General features: G+C 34.9%; 1 protein-coding gene across 3 annotated transcripts in view; it reads right to left on the bottom strand.

Moving 5' to 3' along the window:
* Positions 1-6,774: 6,774 nt before the first annotated feature.
* LOC110461180 (autophagy-related protein 9A-like) overlaps positions 6,775-21,585 on the bottom strand; it is a 21,197-nt gene continuing 6,386 nt past the window's right edge. For all 3 annotated transcript variants that reach the window (XM_021514528.1, XM_021514529.1, XM_021514530.1), the window contains exons 7-21: positions 20,660-20,759; positions 19,659-19,708; positions 19,347-19,431; positions 18,477-18,576; positions 18,178-18,218; positions 17,843-17,905; positions 17,336-17,410; positions 16,844-16,953; positions 15,610-15,650; positions 14,527-14,661; positions 13,504-13,683; positions 12,621-12,704; positions 11,976-12,042; positions 11,154-11,278; positions 6,775-9,885 (exon numbers count right to left, since the gene is read on the bottom strand). In XM_021514528.1, the coding sequence (XP_021370203.1) occupies positions 9,325-9,885; positions 11,154-11,278; positions 11,976-12,042; positions 12,621-12,704; positions 13,504-13,683; positions 14,527-14,661; positions 15,610-15,650; positions 16,844-16,953; positions 17,336-17,410; positions 17,843-17,905; positions 18,178-18,218; positions 18,477-18,576; positions 19,347-19,431; positions 19,659-19,708; positions 20,660-20,759 (1,817 nt within the window). In that variant the 3' untranslated portion in view covers positions 6,775-9,324. The remainder of the gene's footprint in view (positions 9,886-11,153; positions 11,279-11,975; positions 12,043-12,620; positions 12,705-13,503; positions 13,684-14,526; positions 14,662-15,609; positions 15,651-16,843; positions 16,954-17,335; positions 17,411-17,842; positions 17,906-18,177; positions 18,219-18,476; positions 18,577-19,346; positions 19,432-19,658; positions 19,709-20,659; positions 20,760-21,585) is intronic.

Raw genomic sequence — 21,585 nt, 5'->3', positions numbered from 1 at the left:
TAATGAGACCATCTTCAGTGTGACAATAATGGTCACCTCACCATATATAGCTACAAAACTCTATAACAAGGTCGCGATTTCACATACACGATCGTGACTATAAACCAAAAAATCACGAATCCCGCTTATATATTTGTATATATATGTATATATATACAATAAATGTCGCAAATTGTTTCTTCTTGAAGAAATTACATTGTATGACTATCAAATCAACTGAATACAGGGTTAGTAAGTTCATCACACATACTTGATAGCATCAAAGTCGCCCTGTACTCCTTATTTGCGTTTGAGATATTGATGTTTATTAACTTCACTATCAACACGGACAGTGTGTAATGTAGGTCTACAACACGGACTGTGTGTAATGTAGGTCTACAACACGGACTGTGTGTAATATAGGTCTACAACATGATCGCCTCCACTGACCTTATGCTTAAGTTTCTTTGGGTCGTCAAATGCGATTTTAAACAATTTGTTCATTAAAGCAAATATGACAAAATAGTCTCTTGCAAATATCTCCCCATTTTTGGCGCCACCTCTTAGCACGAAGTGGTATCTAACATTAAATTCCTTTGTCCCAGGAAAGATTAATAGTCAATAAAGTAAAAACTTTTCAATACTTAGATATCTTTCCAATGTCTCAAAGATCACGTCCCCCCCCCCCCCCCCCCCCCCCCCCCCCCGGCTAATATGTTAGAGATCTATTGTTTTAAAGTACATGGAATTTGACTTGTGGACTAAGTTCTCAGGGTTGGGGCCATACAGGGGGTAATGATAGTAGCACAATTGCGTACATTTCTTCATGCCTTGCAAGCAATTATGTCTTCAGTTATAGGGGTGGGGGTGGAGGATCTCAACAGGCTACATGTTATGACCCAAAGTCTATGTTCCAAAGGTAATCAACGATCCTAGTATTATAAGTTTATTCATGTTTTCATGCCTAGCAATGGTTTAATTGTATGGTTATATAATGGGAATCTCAACCATTTCCATGTAAACCTGGGGCCATTCCTTTAAACATTATTATAGTCATCTCTACATACCTAGCAACTGCATATATGGCAAGGATCTAAATTAATTCTATGTAATGACCAAAATGCTGAGTTATCAGGGGCTGGACTAGACACAGGAGCCAATCCTTGTAGCATGATCACGTTCATCTCTTCATGTTTATTGTGTATATAATGACCACCAGACTATCAACAGAGGCGAGTTGGACCCAGGGGCCAAAACTGGTAAATCTCTTCTCTAGCTGCATAAATAAGTGCACAACTATAAAATTTCCTCTGTTGGGATTCATCTTTTAAGCGCCAGGGATCACATCAACTTCATTTATTCAAATTCAAATCATCTTGCCCTAGTGATATTTCCAATTTCAATAAGGTTAGAACTTGTGCAGCTTTAATGAGATGTAGGACTTTAAAGCATACATGCCATAAAACGTCACAGGGTGCCCCATGCCAAATTTGCTTTAAATCCCATTAGCAGTACTGACAGAGTATTTATATTTCCAGGTGTTATATAAATATAAACACACTTGGGAAGACCTGATCTGGTTCTTTTAGCAAGCAATAAGAGCCAACCTTACAACAGATTATCTAGGAGGTAATTAATAACCCCATCCCTGAACAGATTTTGTAGTGGTCCCACCTTAGTGACCGCATCTGATCATGCAGTGGGATGTAGCAGGCCAACAGACATCTGCTGCATGCCATGATGATATCAGCTTGTTTGGTTATTAGGAATGAGGACAAAGTAAGCTAAAAAAAAGAAAAACACAAATCACAATCAATTCATCTTTCATTAAAATTTTATTTACAAACTTGAAATCATTGAAGAATAAATACTTTACAAATAAAACTCTTTGATCAACAAGTATTTACACAATGGCTTACAGTGAAGCATACCACTGAACAGCTATGACTTGGAACACTTGCATTTTGTCTCAACTGGGTACGACACAAGCGAGTTATATTATGATATCCTCACATCTCATACTTTTTGGTTTGTTTGTGTTTTACGTCCTGTTGACAGCTATGATCATTTAAGGACATGCCAGTTTTTGGTGGAGGCGGAAAGGTGGAGTTAAGGAGAAAAACCACCGACATACCCGCAAGTACCTGGCGACTCTCAAACCTGCGACCCAGTGGTGGAGAATTTCAGACGCCTTAACCACTTGGCCACCGCGGCCCTACATCTCACAGAAACGGTTTAAAGAAACCACATTTTTGAGCAAACATAAGTCTGGTTATTCTTTATTAATTTTTTAAATTAAGGCAGCAATATCTAAAAGGATCAATATCTAAGAAGCTATTCAAAACTCACCAAGAGTTAAGCTTATGTCAAGAAAATGTATGTCACGATTCTTTTTTACACTAGTCTTTGATACCATCATAGGATGGAACTTTAATTGGATCCTATGAAACATTGGTACTGACAACGCCATATTGAACACACATTGTCAACTTGTAGAAGAAAATAAGAATGTACCGGTATGCAAGACATACATGTGGTTTACATTTATATACAGTAAACATGCATTATTTAAATATACAGGTTTACATTGATATACAGTAAACATTATACAGAAAACATAAGTAGACTTACATTACAGAGCATATGTACAGCAGTTACATGGAAAGTGCTGATAGGATGGAATAATTCAGTATTAAAATGCATTCTGGTCAGAGTCCAAGTGCACTACTGTATACCGGAAAATTTTCACCCTTCAGTGGTAAAATCCATTTTTGCCCAATATTAAATTCACCCTTCTCGTTTCATTTCCGATAAATATACAGGGAACTTTTCACCCTTCAACGGTAAAATCTATTTTCAGCCAATATTTCCCTTACAATTTTGCCCGTCACATTTAACTTCTATGTAAATTATGTTATTCACTATCGTCCACTATAATGATAAATTCATTCTTATTACGGGTGAAAATTAAACTACAGCGAACATTTCCCAGTAAACAGTATTATTCTAGTACAATTAAGAACAGAATACAGTTAAATACTTGTGTATTTATGGTTTTCATTAATAATATTTTTTTCTTCAAACTTGAGGCAGATTTTCAATAAATGGAACAGCCAACAAGCATTTGCAAGTACATTTGTATCCCAAACGTTATGATGATGATGTCACGATCATCAAGGCCGAAGTTATGGCATCCTTTTAAGGTGGCAATGAAATGCAAATGAAAGTTTCAAATGAAAATATAAAATTATCATTGTAATCCTCGAAAATAAGTATTACACTAACTCAAACTAAAAGCCATCTATTAAATTCCTGGTGAAACTGGAAATTTTTGACTGCATCGGTTCAATTAGACCAAAAATAAAAATTGTGTATGTTTCAGGTAACATGACTGAAAAGAATTATGGTAGGTCAGTCAGGATTTTTTTTTTTGAGGTGTGGCTTATTTAAGACATTATATCAACCACCATCATATCACTCCGTTCAACAAGATGTTCCAAGAAACTTTGATTTAAAACGAAATTTTCAAAATATTTTTCATTTGCAATATTTAAAAAAACTTGTCACAAATAATTTTCCTTTCCAAATATTATTGTTGGTCTTTAGATTAATTTTTTAAGACAAAGACAGAGGATTATTTTTCAAACAAAAAAGTTAGGGCTCAAAAGAAATATAAATCTTTTTAGAAAGCAACATCTCTAAGGTTAAATTCCTTATTTAAAGGACATCACTCACCTAAAGTGTGTATGTAGCCTCATTATCACTTTATATATAACTAACTTCATAAATGAAAAATTATTACAGACCATTACTTAGACGTATTTCAGGACACAATATATTCCACGGAACACAACTTCACTAACTTATATCACTGGAACATAAATCAAGAAACCTACCAGCGATTAGGTAATTCCAGCAGGTTGTGAGGTAGATCTACAAATGTATATTTACACCATTCGCACTACAGCGAAACATGTCCGTAAAGACATTAAGATGACTGAATCATTTTGTAAGACAAGAGTGTATGAAATAGGGGTAAGGACGAAAACAATCAAATGAAGGTGAAAAGCGACTTGAAAATTTACAGAATCAATCAAACTTTTTATTTTCGTAAAAGCAGCACATACTTATTAATGGAAGATATTATTTTATGAATGAAAAACATTGACACCAGAGGGCAGGGAGGAGAAATGAATCAAAGTTATGGGCAAATCTACAAACTATAAATGTAATTCTAGCAAGGAAACATTAATACTATTTTTGTTTAAAAACAGCTATTTGGGGAATCATTAAATATATTATCGCCACATTTCTTCTTTTGGGAACACTTTTTGAAAAGAGATTTATTTCACGCTTGGGTACACACATCATACACCCTTACATAAGTACGAGTCTCATCTCTGATACACTTAACTTATTCACCCCTGATGCAACATTTAAACTGTTCCAATTCAAAGGTTGGAATAGTTCATTATGAAATTTCAGGGTGAATGTTTTAATATGGAAGTTCTAATAAAGAATATCTGGAAAATGTTAAACAAAATGAGTTTACAAAAAAGACAAACTTAAGAGAGAAGCTTATTGAACTTCATTTATAAAGTCAGGCTTGAAATCCTACTGATAATTCAAGGCTGTAGTTGACCCCCTTATTAAAGTTGAAGGTTCCTCAAGAGTCTGCGATAGTGGTTTACAGCATCATAAACTCATAAATGTGGACTGAACTGGACAGCAAACACTGTTATCATTCCTGTCCACTACTGTCCACTTCACAATGTATAACAGACCTGCTCCCTAAATCAACAACATAACCGTTCACTTTCTCCATTTCAAATATCAATCACATTTAGGTTTTATCTGTTATTTGGGTTCTAAACAAAAGATTTTAAAACATAAAATATACAAAACTGAGCATTGAAAATGGCTGTAATATATATTAATGAACTACCTATGCATAAAACAAAACATGTAGTACACTTATCCCACACTTAACAGCATGCATTAGTATATCATCAGATATATTAAAACCCTGACAAATAAAAACAACACAGCAACAATTACAGTTAAAAACACTTACATCCCTGTCAACAACTTTATACTGTCACTATAGGTAACACAGCTGAACTTAAGCTTGCTCCACTTTTAAAACTGTGTACTGTCACAGTAAAAAACTGATGAATTTGTTCCCTGTCAGCAACTTTATATACGGTTACTATATATGGAAACACTGCTTCACTTGTTCCCTGTCAACAATCTTATATACTGTTACTATGGAAACCCTGCTAAACTTGATGATTTTTTATCAACTGTATACTGTCACAATCCAAACACTGCTGAACTTGTTACCTGTCAACAAATGTATATAATGTCACAATCCAAACACTGCTGAACTTGTTACCTGTTAACAACTGTATACTGTCACAATCCAAACACTGCTGAACTTGTTACCTGTCATCAAATGTATATAATGTCACAATCCAAACACTGCTGAACTTGTTAGCTGTTAACAACTGTATACTGTCACAATCCAAACACTGCTGAACTTGTTCCCTGTCAACAACTGTATATAATGTCACAATCCAAACACTGCTGAACTTGTTACCTGTCAACAACTATATATAATGTCACTGTAGAAAACACTTTTCATTATTGCGAGTGAAATTGCTATGAAAATTTCACTGCACACAGTAGTCAAATCATTAGTTACCAGGGATACTGGAATCTTAGCCATACATATATGCTTTTCATTGGTTTTTTTTTTCTTAACTTTTGAAGGTTATATATAAATGGAGACACATTTCCACTCATCAAACAAGATGTGCACATACAATTTGGTTTGCCCATGGGTTTCATTGCAACATTTGATCACCACGACTTCAATTACCATGAGATGCTATTCGCGTGAAAATCACAAATTAAGGATGTACTCTTCTGCATAAACAAGTAAATCTGATTTCTTTCAGGTTTCAGAAAGTACGATAATTAAGGATGTACTCTTCTGCATAAACAAGTAAATCTGATTTCTTTCAGGTTTCATAAAGTACGATAATCGGCCAACATCATTTTACCAATTCTGCAATATTACCTGTCTAGAAAGGACAACAAAACTGTCTAACTTGTAAGCAACATCATAAGATTAGGTATACAGAGCTAATGTATTGTACTTTCATGTCATTATAATTGACTCTCAGTACAAATATTTGTATCTTGTAAAGTCACTTATTTTAGTGTTCCCTGCTATATGGTAGTTCAAAATTTGGTGGCACACTTGCCTTTTACCAAGGCAGCCGGGGTTTGATTCCCTGATCAAACGTGAAAAGGTATGGGGTCACCTGTCCAACAGAATATCCGATTTCCTCCCACATTAACAACCTTTGTGCGCTAGCATCCGGGCCAACAAGAGTGATTAATATAAGTTGTAATAACTTTTTTATAATTGTTGTTAAATAAATAAAGTTTATACTTAAATTAACTCCATTTAATTTAGTACGTTCTGTGAAGGTGGATGTATAACCACAATCTGAATCAAGTGAAGAATTTCCTGCTATGGTAGAAATCAAAGGAAGCAAAATTAACACTCCTTGATATATGGTAGATAACTCCACATGCTCCAATGATGAGTTTCATGCTGACGTAGACACATTAGTACGAACATGTGGAGTTTTCTGCTAATCCGTCTTTGCGTATTGCAGAGTTATCTTATCTTGGGAGCAGGTATTGATTTTTACGTCACTTGTTTGTGAGAGTAACGTCATCAATTTTGGAGAAAACGACGTAATTTTCTCGCACAAACCAATGACGTAACAATCAATACTTGCTCCCAAGAGAAGATAACTCTGCAATACGCAAAGACGGAATAGTTGAAACTTAAGAAATCATAATTAGCACTTCTTGCTAGGTTAGACATTTTAGCACAGACTTCTACTGGGTGCTTCTTGTTATAACAGTCATTAAAGTACATTTGTACTATTTCGACTGCTATAGTAGACAAACTATGACTATCACATATAGTAGACAATAAGTGCACAGTGAGCATTAGGCTGGATGATCGGGTGGAGCAGTGGATAGCGTACTCGCCTTTCACCATGACGACCAGGGTTTGATATTCCCCCGATCCCATGTGAAAAGGTAGGGGGTGACCTTCCTGACAACGTACCAGGGTTTTCTTTGAGTTCTCTGGTTTCCTCCCAGATTAAGACCCCCATGCCATAACATCCATGCCAACAAGAGTGATAAATATAAACTGATATAGTTTTTCATTATTGCTGTAAAATATATTAAGTTTAATATTCATAGACAAGTTAGTGCCGACACCAAAAGCACACCATGCTTTCCTGGACGAAACTCTAGATCTTTTACTGTATAACATGAAACATTCACTGGATATTTACATTCATGGTTTCTACAACAGTAAATGTTAGTAACAATAAATATACCAGTATACCCCAGTATACGTATATACAGTACATCTAAGGAAAATCACCTGATCTATAGAAGCAAGCAACATGCTATATTCCCTATTGTCTTATTTTATTTTACTATAATGGAACAAGATTGATGTGCAGACTATCTGTGTAAGGAAAATAATCAATTCTTACTCAAACGAAAAACAAAACCTAATCAAGACAGGAAATAACATATTGAACAAAGCTGTCACAACATTAAGGCAGGTGAGAATTTAACTCATTCACCCCTGAAATTTCATAATGAACTATTCCAACTTTTTAATTGGAAGAGTTCAAATGTGTCTTCAGGGGTGAATGAGTTGAGGTTCGTCTAATTTTTTCTCCCCCTCTGTTTAAGGTGTTAAACTGGGTCAAGCCAAGCCAATTTCTCTGTGTTACTGCCCTAGAAAATGGTTTAAAAGACTAGCACACTTTTTTAGGGATAGTAATTTTAATGCTACATAATTTATATTTCTTTTATATAGTTTAAATCAAGTAGTTTTGTGATAGTACGATGTTCAACCTGACTCATTTACCAGGAAGGATAACAAGTTCCGGCTGACCACAAAACTTTGTTTTAATGAAAAGTTTTGAAAACTTAAACCCGTCAAATATACAAATATTTTGTCAAACACTATTTAGGATTATGTATACTAGAACTGTTTTAGGGTGTATTCCATTACAAATGTAAGGGATTTAAAAAATTATAGTAAGTGTTTATTGCATCAATTGGTTTCTCTGTGTAGAACACCATTTACTACAGAGCTCAAGAATTCAATATAGTACATATTGATCAATGAACTGAAAACCCCCCATTTATAATTAGTTCAAAATACATCATTCACAACTAATGCCACTTGTTGTCAATGCCAAAATATTAAAGTTTAAATATTTAGATACTGAAGATATGTGCTTAAGTTGTGAGGCCATTATGATAAATGATTTAAGCAGTTATGCACATCTATCTTTTTACTGTATAGACTAGTATTATCTACATGATAAATGTATCTCAGGCAAGAAAAAAGACTTTTCTACGATATTTTATAGAATGAAAGAATTTATATGGTGTCAATGTACATGTACAATACAAATAATTTTTTGGTAAGTAAAATCTATGACACATACACATATGTAGCTCACAACACTAACATTGAGTTTGGTTATTTACAAAACAATAAGATACGGGTTGTAATGGGGAATACCATTTTTTCTTAAATAGAAAAATCCATAAATCTTAGTTAAAAGTACATGTATATGATACCATTAACATACTTTATTTACTCGTCATTATAGGTTTGTTTTCCTGCTTATTGGAAGCGATAAATTATGATGATGGCTGAATATAATTGATCTGTTTTATTGCTGGTTACAGACAGCTTTAGCACTAATTCATGATGTAACTTGTTGCAGCTATGCAGAAACATGTATGTACTAATTATACAATGTGAATACTGTTCCAGTATATCAACCAAATTAACAGTTTATAAATTGTGACAAGAAACATAGATAAGATTCAGTCCTTAACTATTTCATATGCAATAGAATATCAATGTGTTGGGTGATGAAGTCTCACAAATTCGCCATTTACTTTAAAGCAAGAATATATTCCAACACTCTCATCCAAGCTCAGATCTGGTTTGTTTTGTTTCCATGCGCTAACTGTTTGAGTTTTTTTGGAGTTTGACTTAACCATCTGCAGGTATAAACCTGTACCGGAGTGACATAACTGAAGCACAGAGTTCCATATATACATGGAAAACCTGTATCAGATCGATATGGTTAGGGCTATACCTTATGCACAAATAACATGTACCACAGTGGTACAGTTCCAGTCGTAAGACTACGGTACTCCAGTGAGCGATGTTGGGTTTGTTACAGTATATATTTCCATAAGAGTGCAGGTCTATTCTAGAGGATGATGGCCATCACCCTTAGCTGCGCTAGGCTGATGTGATATTGACTGCTCCCCTTCCTCAGCAGCACTAGGTATATGAGTTAGCAACTCTTCTTGGCTCTCTTCCTGATGCATCTCCTGAATGTTCGCCATTTGGACATGTGTTGTTGGTTGGTTACTGTCCTGTCGTTGCCACATGGCACGTGCGCGAATATCATCCAGGTTTTCCCCGCCACTTTGACCGTGTGACCTTTTGAACTGAAGGTCATGTAAGTACAATGCACTGAAGCTCATGTCATGGGACATCATCTCCAGGGTGCCTTCGTCCACGCGGGGCTGGGCACTGTGGGGGACTATGCCTATACCACTGCCCTGTAGACTGCCAGAGCTAGTCATGCTGCTCAACATACCAAAGTTTCCTGCCCCTATGGGCCCCTCAATCTGGGATATACCGCCCTTCAGTCTGTGATGTACCCCGTGGCCTCCAGAGGCTCCTGAGGGGGCAGCTGATGTTGTGGTTGGGGAATACAAGGTACTCTGCATGGCTATACTTGATGCTAAACTGTTGTACTGCAAAAGAAAATAGAAATGTGAAGACCTGTATTACTGATGAATCTACAAACAAACGCCTCTTACTAACTATATAGTGGGTTACATGTGCAGGCTTAAATTTTCGCAATTTTGACCCAAAGTTAGAAAATTAATTTACTGATTATTTTTTCGTGATGGAGACATGTGACAAACTAAATGTTCATGGTGTCTTAGCACAAAGATGGGACACTCGGCATAAAAAATGTCAAAAAGTCAAAGGAATAGGCATCTTGATCGTCACAACCACATACATGTTTCACGACAACATTACGTTTATGAAGTTCATTATCGCAGCTCATTTTTATGCTTGTCATATTATTCTGTGGTTCATATTTTCCCAATCACATTATTGATCCACGAAATCGTGAAAATATCAACCCCGCGGCAATATTCTTCTATATGTTAATCTGCTGGAAGCAATCTTTCAAGTTTCAAGGTGATAAATGGACAGATACTTTGAGCCAGGAAACACTTTTTGCACAACATGTCATGGCAACATTGATATTTGATCTTTTGACCTGAAAATCACTAGGGTTCCTCGTCCCTCTGTTGGTAGTCATCCTGTACAGTTTTAACATGTTGCAGGAAAAATATAGATATTCTATAAAGAGTAAGGAAACATTTTGACCTTTCGACATTTCTCTTTCTTCAGGTGTAGTCATCCTGTGAAATATTAAAGTCCTTGGTGAAAGAAACTCTACTTATAATAACAGTCCCATAAAGGATTTCGCACAGTGAATGAATTGTCAGAATATGAACATTTCCACCCTTGAACAATAATTTGTCCCCAAAAGGCTTAACATTTATACTGCATTATAAATAGTGAAACTATCTTACGATAAGAGTTATATCGTAATTGTGGAGACACGGTAGTCAAGTGATAGGACGCCGGGCTCGTGACCGAAGGGTTGTGGGTTTGAGTCACGGCATGGCACTGTTTGTATCCTTGAGCAAGATACTTTACTCCGCTTGCTTCAGTCAACTTAGCTGTAAATGAGTATGTGGTTGGGCAGTGCTAGAATTGTAGAATGCTAGCTGTGAGCGCCGAAATGGCAGCACTGGTGTGTATGCTTCCTAGGGAGTTGAGAAAGATATTGGCTGTTTGCAAAGGCCCTATAACCACGGATAATAATTTGTGAACCATTTTGAGACGACCTACGAACTAGGCTGTGATAAAGCGGTATATTTGAACCTCAAATTATTATTATTATTTGACTGATGCTTTCCTCTATATATACTAAACATACCCCCATTCCTTGGTTGAGCATGCTGGGTAGCAGCCCCAGACTCGGCAGGTGAGAGTTAAACATGCCCTGTATCACACCAGGCATTTCAGACTGAGCGGTACCCAAGGAGGACATCTCTTTTTGGGCTGAAAACAAAAGTTGAATGAATAGAAATTCGTTCCCAACAACAACATTTTAGGCTGAAATTTCCTGACAATTTCAACACATCAAAATTGTTTAACTTCATCATTTGTACACCTGTCTCGTCAGCCATTATAAACTGTTAACACAAATAGTTTGGCAAGCTGTATCATCATAAGAACATCTGAGATAAAGTTATTTCAAGCAACTGTCTCCAAAAATTATACATCTTGTTTCATTATTTCCATATCTAATGTGAAATGCATGTTTTAAGTTGAAACTTAACAGAAAACCCCATAATATATGTTGAACATTATTGCCTCTATGCAGCATTACCATACAAAATTTGAAAGGAATTGATTAAAAAAATAAAAAAGTTCTTGCATTATCTGACCAATGACCTTGTCCTAGCTTTATTGGTATGCAATATGTGTACCATTAGTTTGACTTCAATCAACCCAAGGGAACTGAAGTTATCGCACGGAAACCTTGTTTCGGACGACGCAACCAATGGCGCCGACAAAGGGGACACAACAAACACAAAGGAATACTGGACAAAATGTTATCTACTAATAAATAATCCACAAAAATCAGTTATGTATCCTCAAAATATTCACCTGGAATAACAGGTCTTAAAGGGTATTGAATTTTCAAAATTTAAAGAGATAATGGTCAGTAAATTAAACTGCAGTTGTGACTAACCTTCCTCTCGAACTGTCTGTATAAAAGTACCGCCTGTGTTTGGGGGCTTCCACTCTGGGTTTGTTAGCTGTAACACAAACATAAAACTACTACAGAAAAGAACTCCCTGGAGCATCCCTAAATAACAACCTGCATTTAAAGATTTAAGGAATGGGCTGGTATTAAACCACAAACTCTCCCACTAGCAAACTCTTTAGTAAAATAGATATTACTGATGGAAATAAGTTTCATTTTTATTAGCATAAATCTTTAAGTTTTAATGTATAGAAGCATTTAAATTCAAATTTAATACAATTACAGTAAATATAAAGTATCAAAACAGCCATCTGTCAGCAATTCTTAGTAGTAATGATTAATGGGATGTCATATAAATGATGTGAACAATCACTTTATGGGATATATATATCAACTCTGTTTGCCACTGCTATTTGGTTGTATTTATGAATAATGTGAATATCAAACTTTAAATAGATAAAATGACTGGTTTGGTTATTGGGTTTAATGTTGAATTTGCCTTTGTCCAGTTGGCATTCATACTGCCTATGAATACCAACTGAAAGCAGTTCAATGCTTAAGTGTATGCTGGCAGTAGTATGTGTTGACGTATTGACGGAGTGTAGCTGTTCTGTGCTGCGCGATACTTACGTGGAAGTGCATGAGAGACAACTCCGTCTTGCCATCCTCTGCCTGGTTGTGTTGGTTAGTGTCTGTCTTCACCTTGTGGGCCCACTGTGTAAAACATAGAATATTAAATGTCCAATGATTTGTAGACTATTTAAATATTAAGAAATAACTCACACTTTTGAGACAAAGCTGAATATATACTGTATAGTGCTTATGTTTTTCAGAGATTTTGATTCCTTTTTAATCAAATCCTTAAAATATAAGCAAAACATGAACACGGCAATATACTTGGTGGCGGCGAGACAAAAAGCAACATATGTAGTTATGTTTCTTCATCCTAATTCTAACAGTGACATGCAGGAACGTGGTTTTCTACTATTTTTTTAATGGTAACTGTTGTACTAAAACCAACCATAATTAAGAATTCTAAACAATCCTCTACTGATAAGACTCATCTCCATTCTGAAATGGACGCTTGCATTGCTATACAATATTGATCTAGTTTGTTCCATAAGATTGATCAGTTTTGAAATAGGTATTATTAAAAGTTTGTCTTCTTTTTTAATTTTTTTAATTTTGCAACAATATTAGTTATGAAACAAGTCATTTCAACTTATATAAATCATTCTTGTCTGCCTGGATGTTAGCGCGTTGTCATGGCTTGACAAAGGGACTAATTGGTCTTGAAACGTTGCGACACATTTTACACATTCATTGTTTGTGCATAAAGTAAAACTTTGATAATAACTGACCGAGATTGGTCAGACAACTTTCGAATTTAGGAAAGTATTTAGGGTTGTTAATGTTTTGTTTAAATGACCAATTATCCTGATTGACCTTTGTACCTGTGTTTGAGTGACAGCTAAAAACATGAATCTGAACTTGTATTAGAGTGATCACTCACCTCTGGATGTCCGTGTTTCCTCACGTCCATTTGAGCAAAGGAGCATACATCCCCTACTCCCACCACAGTTACTGTGAAGTTACGGAAGAAGTCCACAATCTCCAGCGACTTGTGTCTGAGGGACAGACACAGGATGAATGGAGTGACCAATGGACTGACCAGCTCCTCCAGCAGGTAGGACTGCAATCAAGCAACAATGGTCAGTCATTTACATTTTCTTCAGGTTGGTAAGTATGGATTGTGGACAAATGACCAGCGTATGTACATGTATAGCGTAGCTGAATCAACATCACTTTTCGTGGACAACTCGTACATATTTAACACCTTTGTGTACACATGCTTCACTGGTCATTTGTCTGATTAAGGTGACAGAGTACATACCGTACTAGTCATCGAAACGTCACATATAAACACATTTTGGTTGTATTACATGAATCTTTTCACAATGGTCAGTCATGTGGGCAGAATGAAAATAGCATTTGTCTGTTTCCGACACACTTCTATCCTTTTTTCCTACTGACCAGAAAACGTTTATCATTGTATTTTTATGTTAATTAATACATGAATATTCTTATATTAACACATGTATATTTCTGCTGACAAGTGAAAATTTTATAGTTACCCACCAAATGATCAGCAAACATTTCCATTTTGGTCTAGTGTTAAACACAATGGACAGGTAAAACAGTTCCTCTCCTGTGAGCATCTTTAGTTGTGATGCTGTTTAAGTCTTTGATACTCCCCATAATTTTTGTGATTTTTGCAAAATAAGAGTCCATTTTTGCAGGATCTTTTTTTGGTCGATTTCAGTTTGAGTGACAATGGCACAGTGTATTATGGTAAGGATGAATTAATTTCCTAATCATTTCATTGGTTGTCGTTTATGCGAAGAATTATTTTGTGAAAATTAGAACCCTGTGAAAAAGACCTTAGCAGCAATTGCAAGTGACACTTCGGTGCAACATATGATACCAGTTTTCTGAAATGTCAGGTAAACAATATAGGAACATATAGGCTACTTACCAGTTTGTACTGAAAAAGGATTGCAAACTCATCCCTGACTTTGTAGGTGTGGGCGTTTCCCTTCCAGGAGTCTGGGATGTAGTGAATGTGGGAGAGAATGTTCCTCATCAGTACTTCCGGGCAGTATACCATGTGCTGGGGAGAGATCATTGTTACATTGAACCATATGGTAGGGAGAAATCATTGTAACATTGAACCATATATGGTAGGGCGAAATCATTGTTACATTGTACCATACAGTAGGGAGAAATCATTGTTACATTGTACCATACAGTAGAGAAAAAACATTGTTACATTGTACCATATGGTAGGGAGAAATCATTGTTACATTGAACCATATGGTAGGGAGAAATCATTGTTACATTGTACCATACAGTAGGGAAAAAACATTGTTACATTGTACCATATGGTAGGGAGAAATCATCAGGGAGATTAAATTACACCATGAACAAGGAAAAGGAATCAATTATAAGACAGGGAGAACTCTCGCAACATTACACAAGGCAGTGGAAAGAGAAAACCTTGTTGAACTGAAATGATCACATTTGCTCGTGTGCACACACACGCTTTGAACCTTTCGAACATATCTGAAAAAGGTTAGTTTTGATGAAAACAAATAAACATCGACGAAGGTTGAAGGTTAGGAGAAAACACTGGCTTTTCCTTGGATCTATCTCTATGTTATTAGTTATCCCGAAAGTTAAGAACAGTAGGAACATTGAACAATTCTTTTTCTTTGCTTAAACTAGCTAAAAAGTGGTACAAGTTCTTAAATCCATCCCATGTTACAGTAAATCCTGTGATGAGGACAGATCCTGGTTGATTACACTGTTCTGAGTGAAATCACCCTTACAGAACACAAGAAGATATGTAGAGTTTATACATTGATGGATATCTACGTTGAAATGATCAAACTAGCAAGTCACCTTCCGAGAGATTTACTATCTATTAACCAAGAAGACATGACATTACCCTTTAAAACTGTTTAGTCTCACTATTTCTGGTAGAACTGCATATTGATTATAAATATTTTACAACTTTGTAAATTGGAGGATATTATTCCTTGTATAACGCAGGACTTACCTCGTCTGGGATTAGAACCCGACATGCTGTCACAACCAGACCTGGAAAAAACAAAATAATGTGAAAACTTAAGTAACAAGTTGCAAGTAAAGTTTTTCCAAACCTAGTGACTAATAGAACCAGGGCTGAACCAAGTTTCCATGGTGTGATACAAATGAAAGTTGATTACTTTCTCTTACTGGTACATATTTGTATAGCAAAGTAAAGCAGAACAGTTAGGGTAATGTAACTTGTTAAATTACACAACAAAAATTGTGGTTGCTGGTCACCTGACAGTATATACTCAAGTATTTCACTGGTGCAACAGAATACCAAAATTGTGACATATCACCCATACCAGTGAAATATATATGGTATTCAATGGTAACTGTTAAATAATTCATATTTCAATTTCAATTCAATTCAACATTCAATTCCTTGATGGTCACACTTTGATGACAGTACTGGTTGCTAGTTTTATGGTCATTACAAATATCACCTGCCCTATTGCTTTTATTGCTTTAGATTCTTGATTGGAAAACAAAAATGGTCAAATTTCTTCAAATTTCTTTTTTTTATATTATAGATGAAAAGTAGTGCAAATATTACCAACATTGGCACTCACTTCAAGTTCAACCAACATTTAAAGGTGTATTTTTTTATTCATTTTCATTACTTACATTCTGAAAAGAGTTACCAAGTATTTACACAAGTAAACAAAATGCTTTCAATATCTCACAATGCAAAAAACCCATTTTTACTTGGTATTTGAATGATAATCTTAAGAATCCACATCCCACAGCACTGCAGGCAAAATACTAGAGAATTTCAATATATTTTGCATACATAGGGTAACCTCCCCTTAATTTTGTTTTGGCTATACTGTAATGGGACGGAGCCAGGTGACTACAGTTGACCGTGTAGCTCAGTTGGTTACAGGCCTAGGGACCTTTTTGCGATCAGATGTCCAGAATTTAAATCCCTGACTGGCCATATTGTATTTTTTACTCTCAGAAATCGACATTTTTGTCGATAATTTTATTTTATTTCATCTTTTATCAATTTTTCAAAACAGTTCTCCAAGGTCTGGGTTTCTTTTCAGAAATGATTTATTTCAGCTAATTTCAGGCCAGTATACAAAGTCTTAATTTCATGGTTACAGTTTTATATTTCTATATTCGCTACTGATCATATAATAAAGTATATTTTACAGTTTGTAAACAGTAAAATAGATTAAGTGCATTCGACTGCTGACCTGCCAGTGAGATGGTGGTGAGAATGTGCTCCACGCTGAGGACATCCTCGTCATATACGGAGAGAACCACCAGAACAGCAAGTAAGGAGCCCGCAAAGAAAGCTACATTTCTGTGACAAAATCAAAACAATCATCATCATACAGAGAAACCACCTGGACAGCAAGTAAGGAGCCAGCAAAGAAAGCTACATTTCTGTGACAAAAATCTGTCAATACAATCCTCGAAAACCTACGACAAAAGTAATTTCTGGTAACTAGAAATGCTATGAACCAAATATCATCTGATCTTTGTAGTATCAGAATTTATTTTTACGCTTTGAGCTATCCAATCAGTAATTATTGCTTGTGGTTATATTATGATGGAAATTACAATAGAATGAGTCAACATTTGACAAAATAAATCATTAAAGTCTGAGATCAACTTCAAATAAGTGAAATATAGATACGAAATTTCCCCCCCCCCCAAAAAAAATCGGATAAAACTGCACTTACTTGGCCATAATAATGGTTATTCGAGAAGTAAAAATATTCATGTACATATTTGCAGCAGGGTATCCTCTGTTTAATCTGAAATGTAATCATAAACAAAGTTGTCATCATTCATAAATTTTGACTGTAAAATATACAAAAAATACAATCAAAGATTCCTTCTGAGCAAGAAATTTCAGGCTGACTAACTTCCAGGTTTGTCTTGTTTTCAATGCAAAATTGAATCAGAGCCAACATAGCTATACATGTACAACTTAGTATTTTTACAGTAGTTTAGTATGAACCAGTCTAATATCTGTGATCTCATGGCTTGTTAACAAGTGACCAGATTTAGGAAGTGTCATATTGCTGGTACATCTGTACATAGGTAATAGTATGAACCAGTCTAATATCTGTGATCTCATGGCTTGTTAACAAGTGACCAGATTTAGGAAGTGTCATAGTGCTGGTACATCTGTACATAGGTAGTAATAGGCTGAGAACTGATTGATCAAGTAACAATTTACTGACCTTGCATTGTATTCATGGTCCAGCTCATTGAAATGTCGTAAGTACAACCGGGAATAATTCGACCTGAAAGTAACACATTATGTACACACTGTCACACAGACAATACAAATTACATGTGGTTATAATACATATACTGGTAAAATACAATCAATGTTTTTTCTTTAATAATTCAAAAGAAACAAATACAATATAATGATAATATCAAATCATTGTTAAGAATGTTACTGTTACATGTTTTTAAATGTTTCGATACTTTATATAAACTGATGATAGCATCTTCTGTTTTCATTTCAACAGACTGGACTTGGTAACACAATGACTAGACTACCGCTTACCATCTCCTTGCTCCTAATATACCAGGTTGTCTTTTGATCAGCTGGAAAATAGAATGAAATTATCATTTATTTCTGGCACCGTGGTCAAACTGAAGTCGTGACGGTTTGAGATATTTATATTAGGTAGCTTACATTTGTTTTTATTTAAGCAACATTTAATTTCACAAAATATTACATAAAGATATCTCCCTGATTGGGTTTTTAAATATGTTAAGGGTACCGGTTAATAACGATTTAAATTGAATGTTTCAATTCTTGAAATCTTATTTATGTATATATCTGAAGGTTAATATAACTACCTCGGCATATCTGAAGAAGGAGTAGAGTATTTGCCAGAGAAAGATGAGAGGACTCAGTACTAGATTTGCTATACCTATCCACAAAATCCTTTTGGATAACCTGCAAAGAGAGACAGAAAGAGCAGTGACAATTATTACAGGCATGCTTGGTCTCAAACCCGCTCCCAAACCTTATACATTAAAAGGAAATGTCTTGAGTTTCTCAATGATTGAATCACTTTAATTTTGTATTATTAGGGTACTGTAACATAAGGCAAATGTTTAAACCACTGGGATTTCTTTGTGTTTTGTATCAAATTGTGAATATGAAATCTTATGTTAACTTTGAAAATGATGTTTGTATCAATACAGGTATAACAGAGTAACACTTTAAAACACATAAACAATGCATGCTAAGATAATTACAGCAGACGTACCATGAATAGAGTTTTGGCATGCAAGTCAATTTGATATAAATTAATAACTTATTTAATTTAATAAAATTAAACGTAGGATGTAAATCAAACACTACATTTTGTACAGGATTCAGTGGTGTTGTTGCTCATCATTTCTTTTTTCAATTTAATAAAATGTGTGAATACTTGAAAAATTATTCTTATAAAATGAAATGACTGCAGATTTGGTATCAGATCATTTGTATGCAATGAATTTTTGCAAATGCAGGTAAAAAGATGATGCTCAATTTAAATTTGTCACTGAATTCAGTGATAGAGTTACTCTTTAAAAAAGTGGAGCACAGAAATAATGTTGACGTGAATAAGGAATGATAGACATATCTTTGAAACACTTCGAGGTCTTTCAGGTCTATACTTTTGTTTTGCTTGAACTTGATTTTGCAGCAGTGTCAACGTAAACACTACATTTACTTACATTTCTGCTAAATGTTTCCTCCGATGACTTTGTCTAAAATCTTCTTTTAATTTCCAATTATTTTCAAATGGTGACCATGGTCCCCCTGTAATAAACAATGAATATAATGCATGTGAACACCTGTATGAAATGTGTAACAGGAAGTGTTTTCGTTGATACTCTTGTAATGATAAGTGTCGGTTACACCTTTAATTGATGTCATTTAAAGTTTAAATGTTGGAGGTAATTGTCAGCATACATAACTTTATTCTTACATTATTAACAGGAAAAGATTATATCACAAATATCAAGACGCACAAAAACAATACTTACAAAACAGTATTAGCTCTAAATTGTATTTCAGTCCTGTACTTAGAAAAGCACTGCAAAAAAAGAAAACATCCTTTTAATGTAATATCTTTAATATGCATGGTGGGGTCTAAAATATTTGTAAGAAAATCTAGTGAGGAACAGAAGAACAAAACAATTCTGTGTGATAGAGGTAACAAAAGGCACCTCCATTCCCTCCATATTTTAATGGAATAGTCTTATAACTCTATACCAGTAGATATTTGCGGCAGTTCAAATATCTCCCTTTTCACTCTCTGAAATTAATTAGTGCGAGCTTATTAAATCTGCAAATATTGGGACACAGTATGGCATACATTGGGAATACAATGTAAAGAGCATAATTAATACTGAGTGAATGTAGATTTTATAACTGGAGGACAAAGTTTCTTAACATACAGTACATGCATTAACAAGTCTTGGTTTGTATACCAAATTCTAAGACCATACACTTTGGGAATACATTATAAAGCAATGAAGAAATGATGATTTAACATATGTCTTGCTCCAAATCTTATTAAATTAAAAGGCAGTTATACAGGGTCCAAAAACACCTGCTATATGAATAACTGAATTAATTCAATAATATTCTATCACAATGAACAGATCTTTAACTAACTTACTGATTGGAGATTTCTCTGTTTCAACAAGCAATGGAAAATCAGAGATATGATGAGTTAGTCAAAGTTTGTAGTACATTCTTGCTTATCAGAGAAAACTCCAATGCGATGGAGACAGAAAAAAATCTTCTCTATCATAATGAAATTTGTCAGGTATGTACAGGTCTATCTGATGAGGTCTCATGCAAATGAGAGATACCAGAGGGATCCTGGTGCTATAGCTAGCTACCGTAATATCTTCATTTGTTTAATCTGATGGATTGATAGTCATGAGCAAAAGGTGGGTAAAAAATGTGTACACTTCTAACAGTTAAAAATATGCTGGCTTCTAGTAATACTAAGATAAATATTGATATATATACTTACTAGTCCCCTACGAAAGGCACCTTGAATTTGACTGGTAGTAATGACTTGTTCACCATGGCAATCATGTAATTTTTAAATCTAAGGATTCTGTGGTAAAGATCTGAAACATAAAATACATCTATTATATATAGAATAATATCCACACTAACAGGGCATTATATACAGACCTACAGGACATTTCTAGACAAAATCTTTCTTTTCAAACAGGACATATTCAGATAAACCTGATATTTCCAGACATAAAGACATTGCAGAAAGCATGACATACCCATTTCCATAAAAAAACGACAGTTAACCAATGGACCGATATATTTATTTTCCGTACTCCCTTTCGCAACTGTGCAGTGCCTGAGTTAACATTTTGATAATATGCACTCTTACATGTGTAATTAATTATAATTAGTTTAAATGGTTCATGTTGTTTGACTGTAAGGATGCAATCAATCATATCAGATTATGGCTCTATAACAAACTTGGTTTACCACCACAGCAAAACTCGGTACTGTTATACTTAACATTAGTCAAACTTAAAAAAAAAAGGATATTTATAAGTAATAAATAATGCAAGACACTGTGTAATATATTTCCCCAAATTATTCAAAACAGGTGCCATCCATTTTCTAAACTAAGGAACAAATCATTGATTGTTCTGATGACGGCCCACCTAGTGGGACGAAACATGTAAACTCGATTAAAGGGCCGGTTTCCAAAACGGCCCCTTCTCTGATTAAAATTTCCTGTTGGTGGTGCATTGCCCATGCCGTTGTGGTCACAAATCTATAAAGGATAAAGATTTAGGTCAATTGGTTTGTTTTTTATGGCTCCTCAAAGTTGTACCTTTCAGAAGCTGTCTAAGTGTTGATAAAATGTGCATGTTATGTAAAATATTAATGAAAATCTAATCAAATGATGGTCACCGTAAAGAA

This window comes from Mizuhopecten yessoensis, unplaced genomic scaffold (genome assembly GCF_002113885.1).
Source record: "Mizuhopecten yessoensis strain PY_sf001 unplaced genomic scaffold, ASM211388v2 scaffold10589, whole genome shotgun sequence".
In the NCBI taxonomy this organism is placed as follows: Eukaryota; Metazoa; Mollusca; class Bivalvia; order Pectinida; family Pectinidae; genus Mizuhopecten; species Mizuhopecten yessoensis.
The sequence above is the reverse complement of the archived record's forward strand: the minus strand, read 5'-3'. Positions and strand labels throughout refer to the sequence as shown.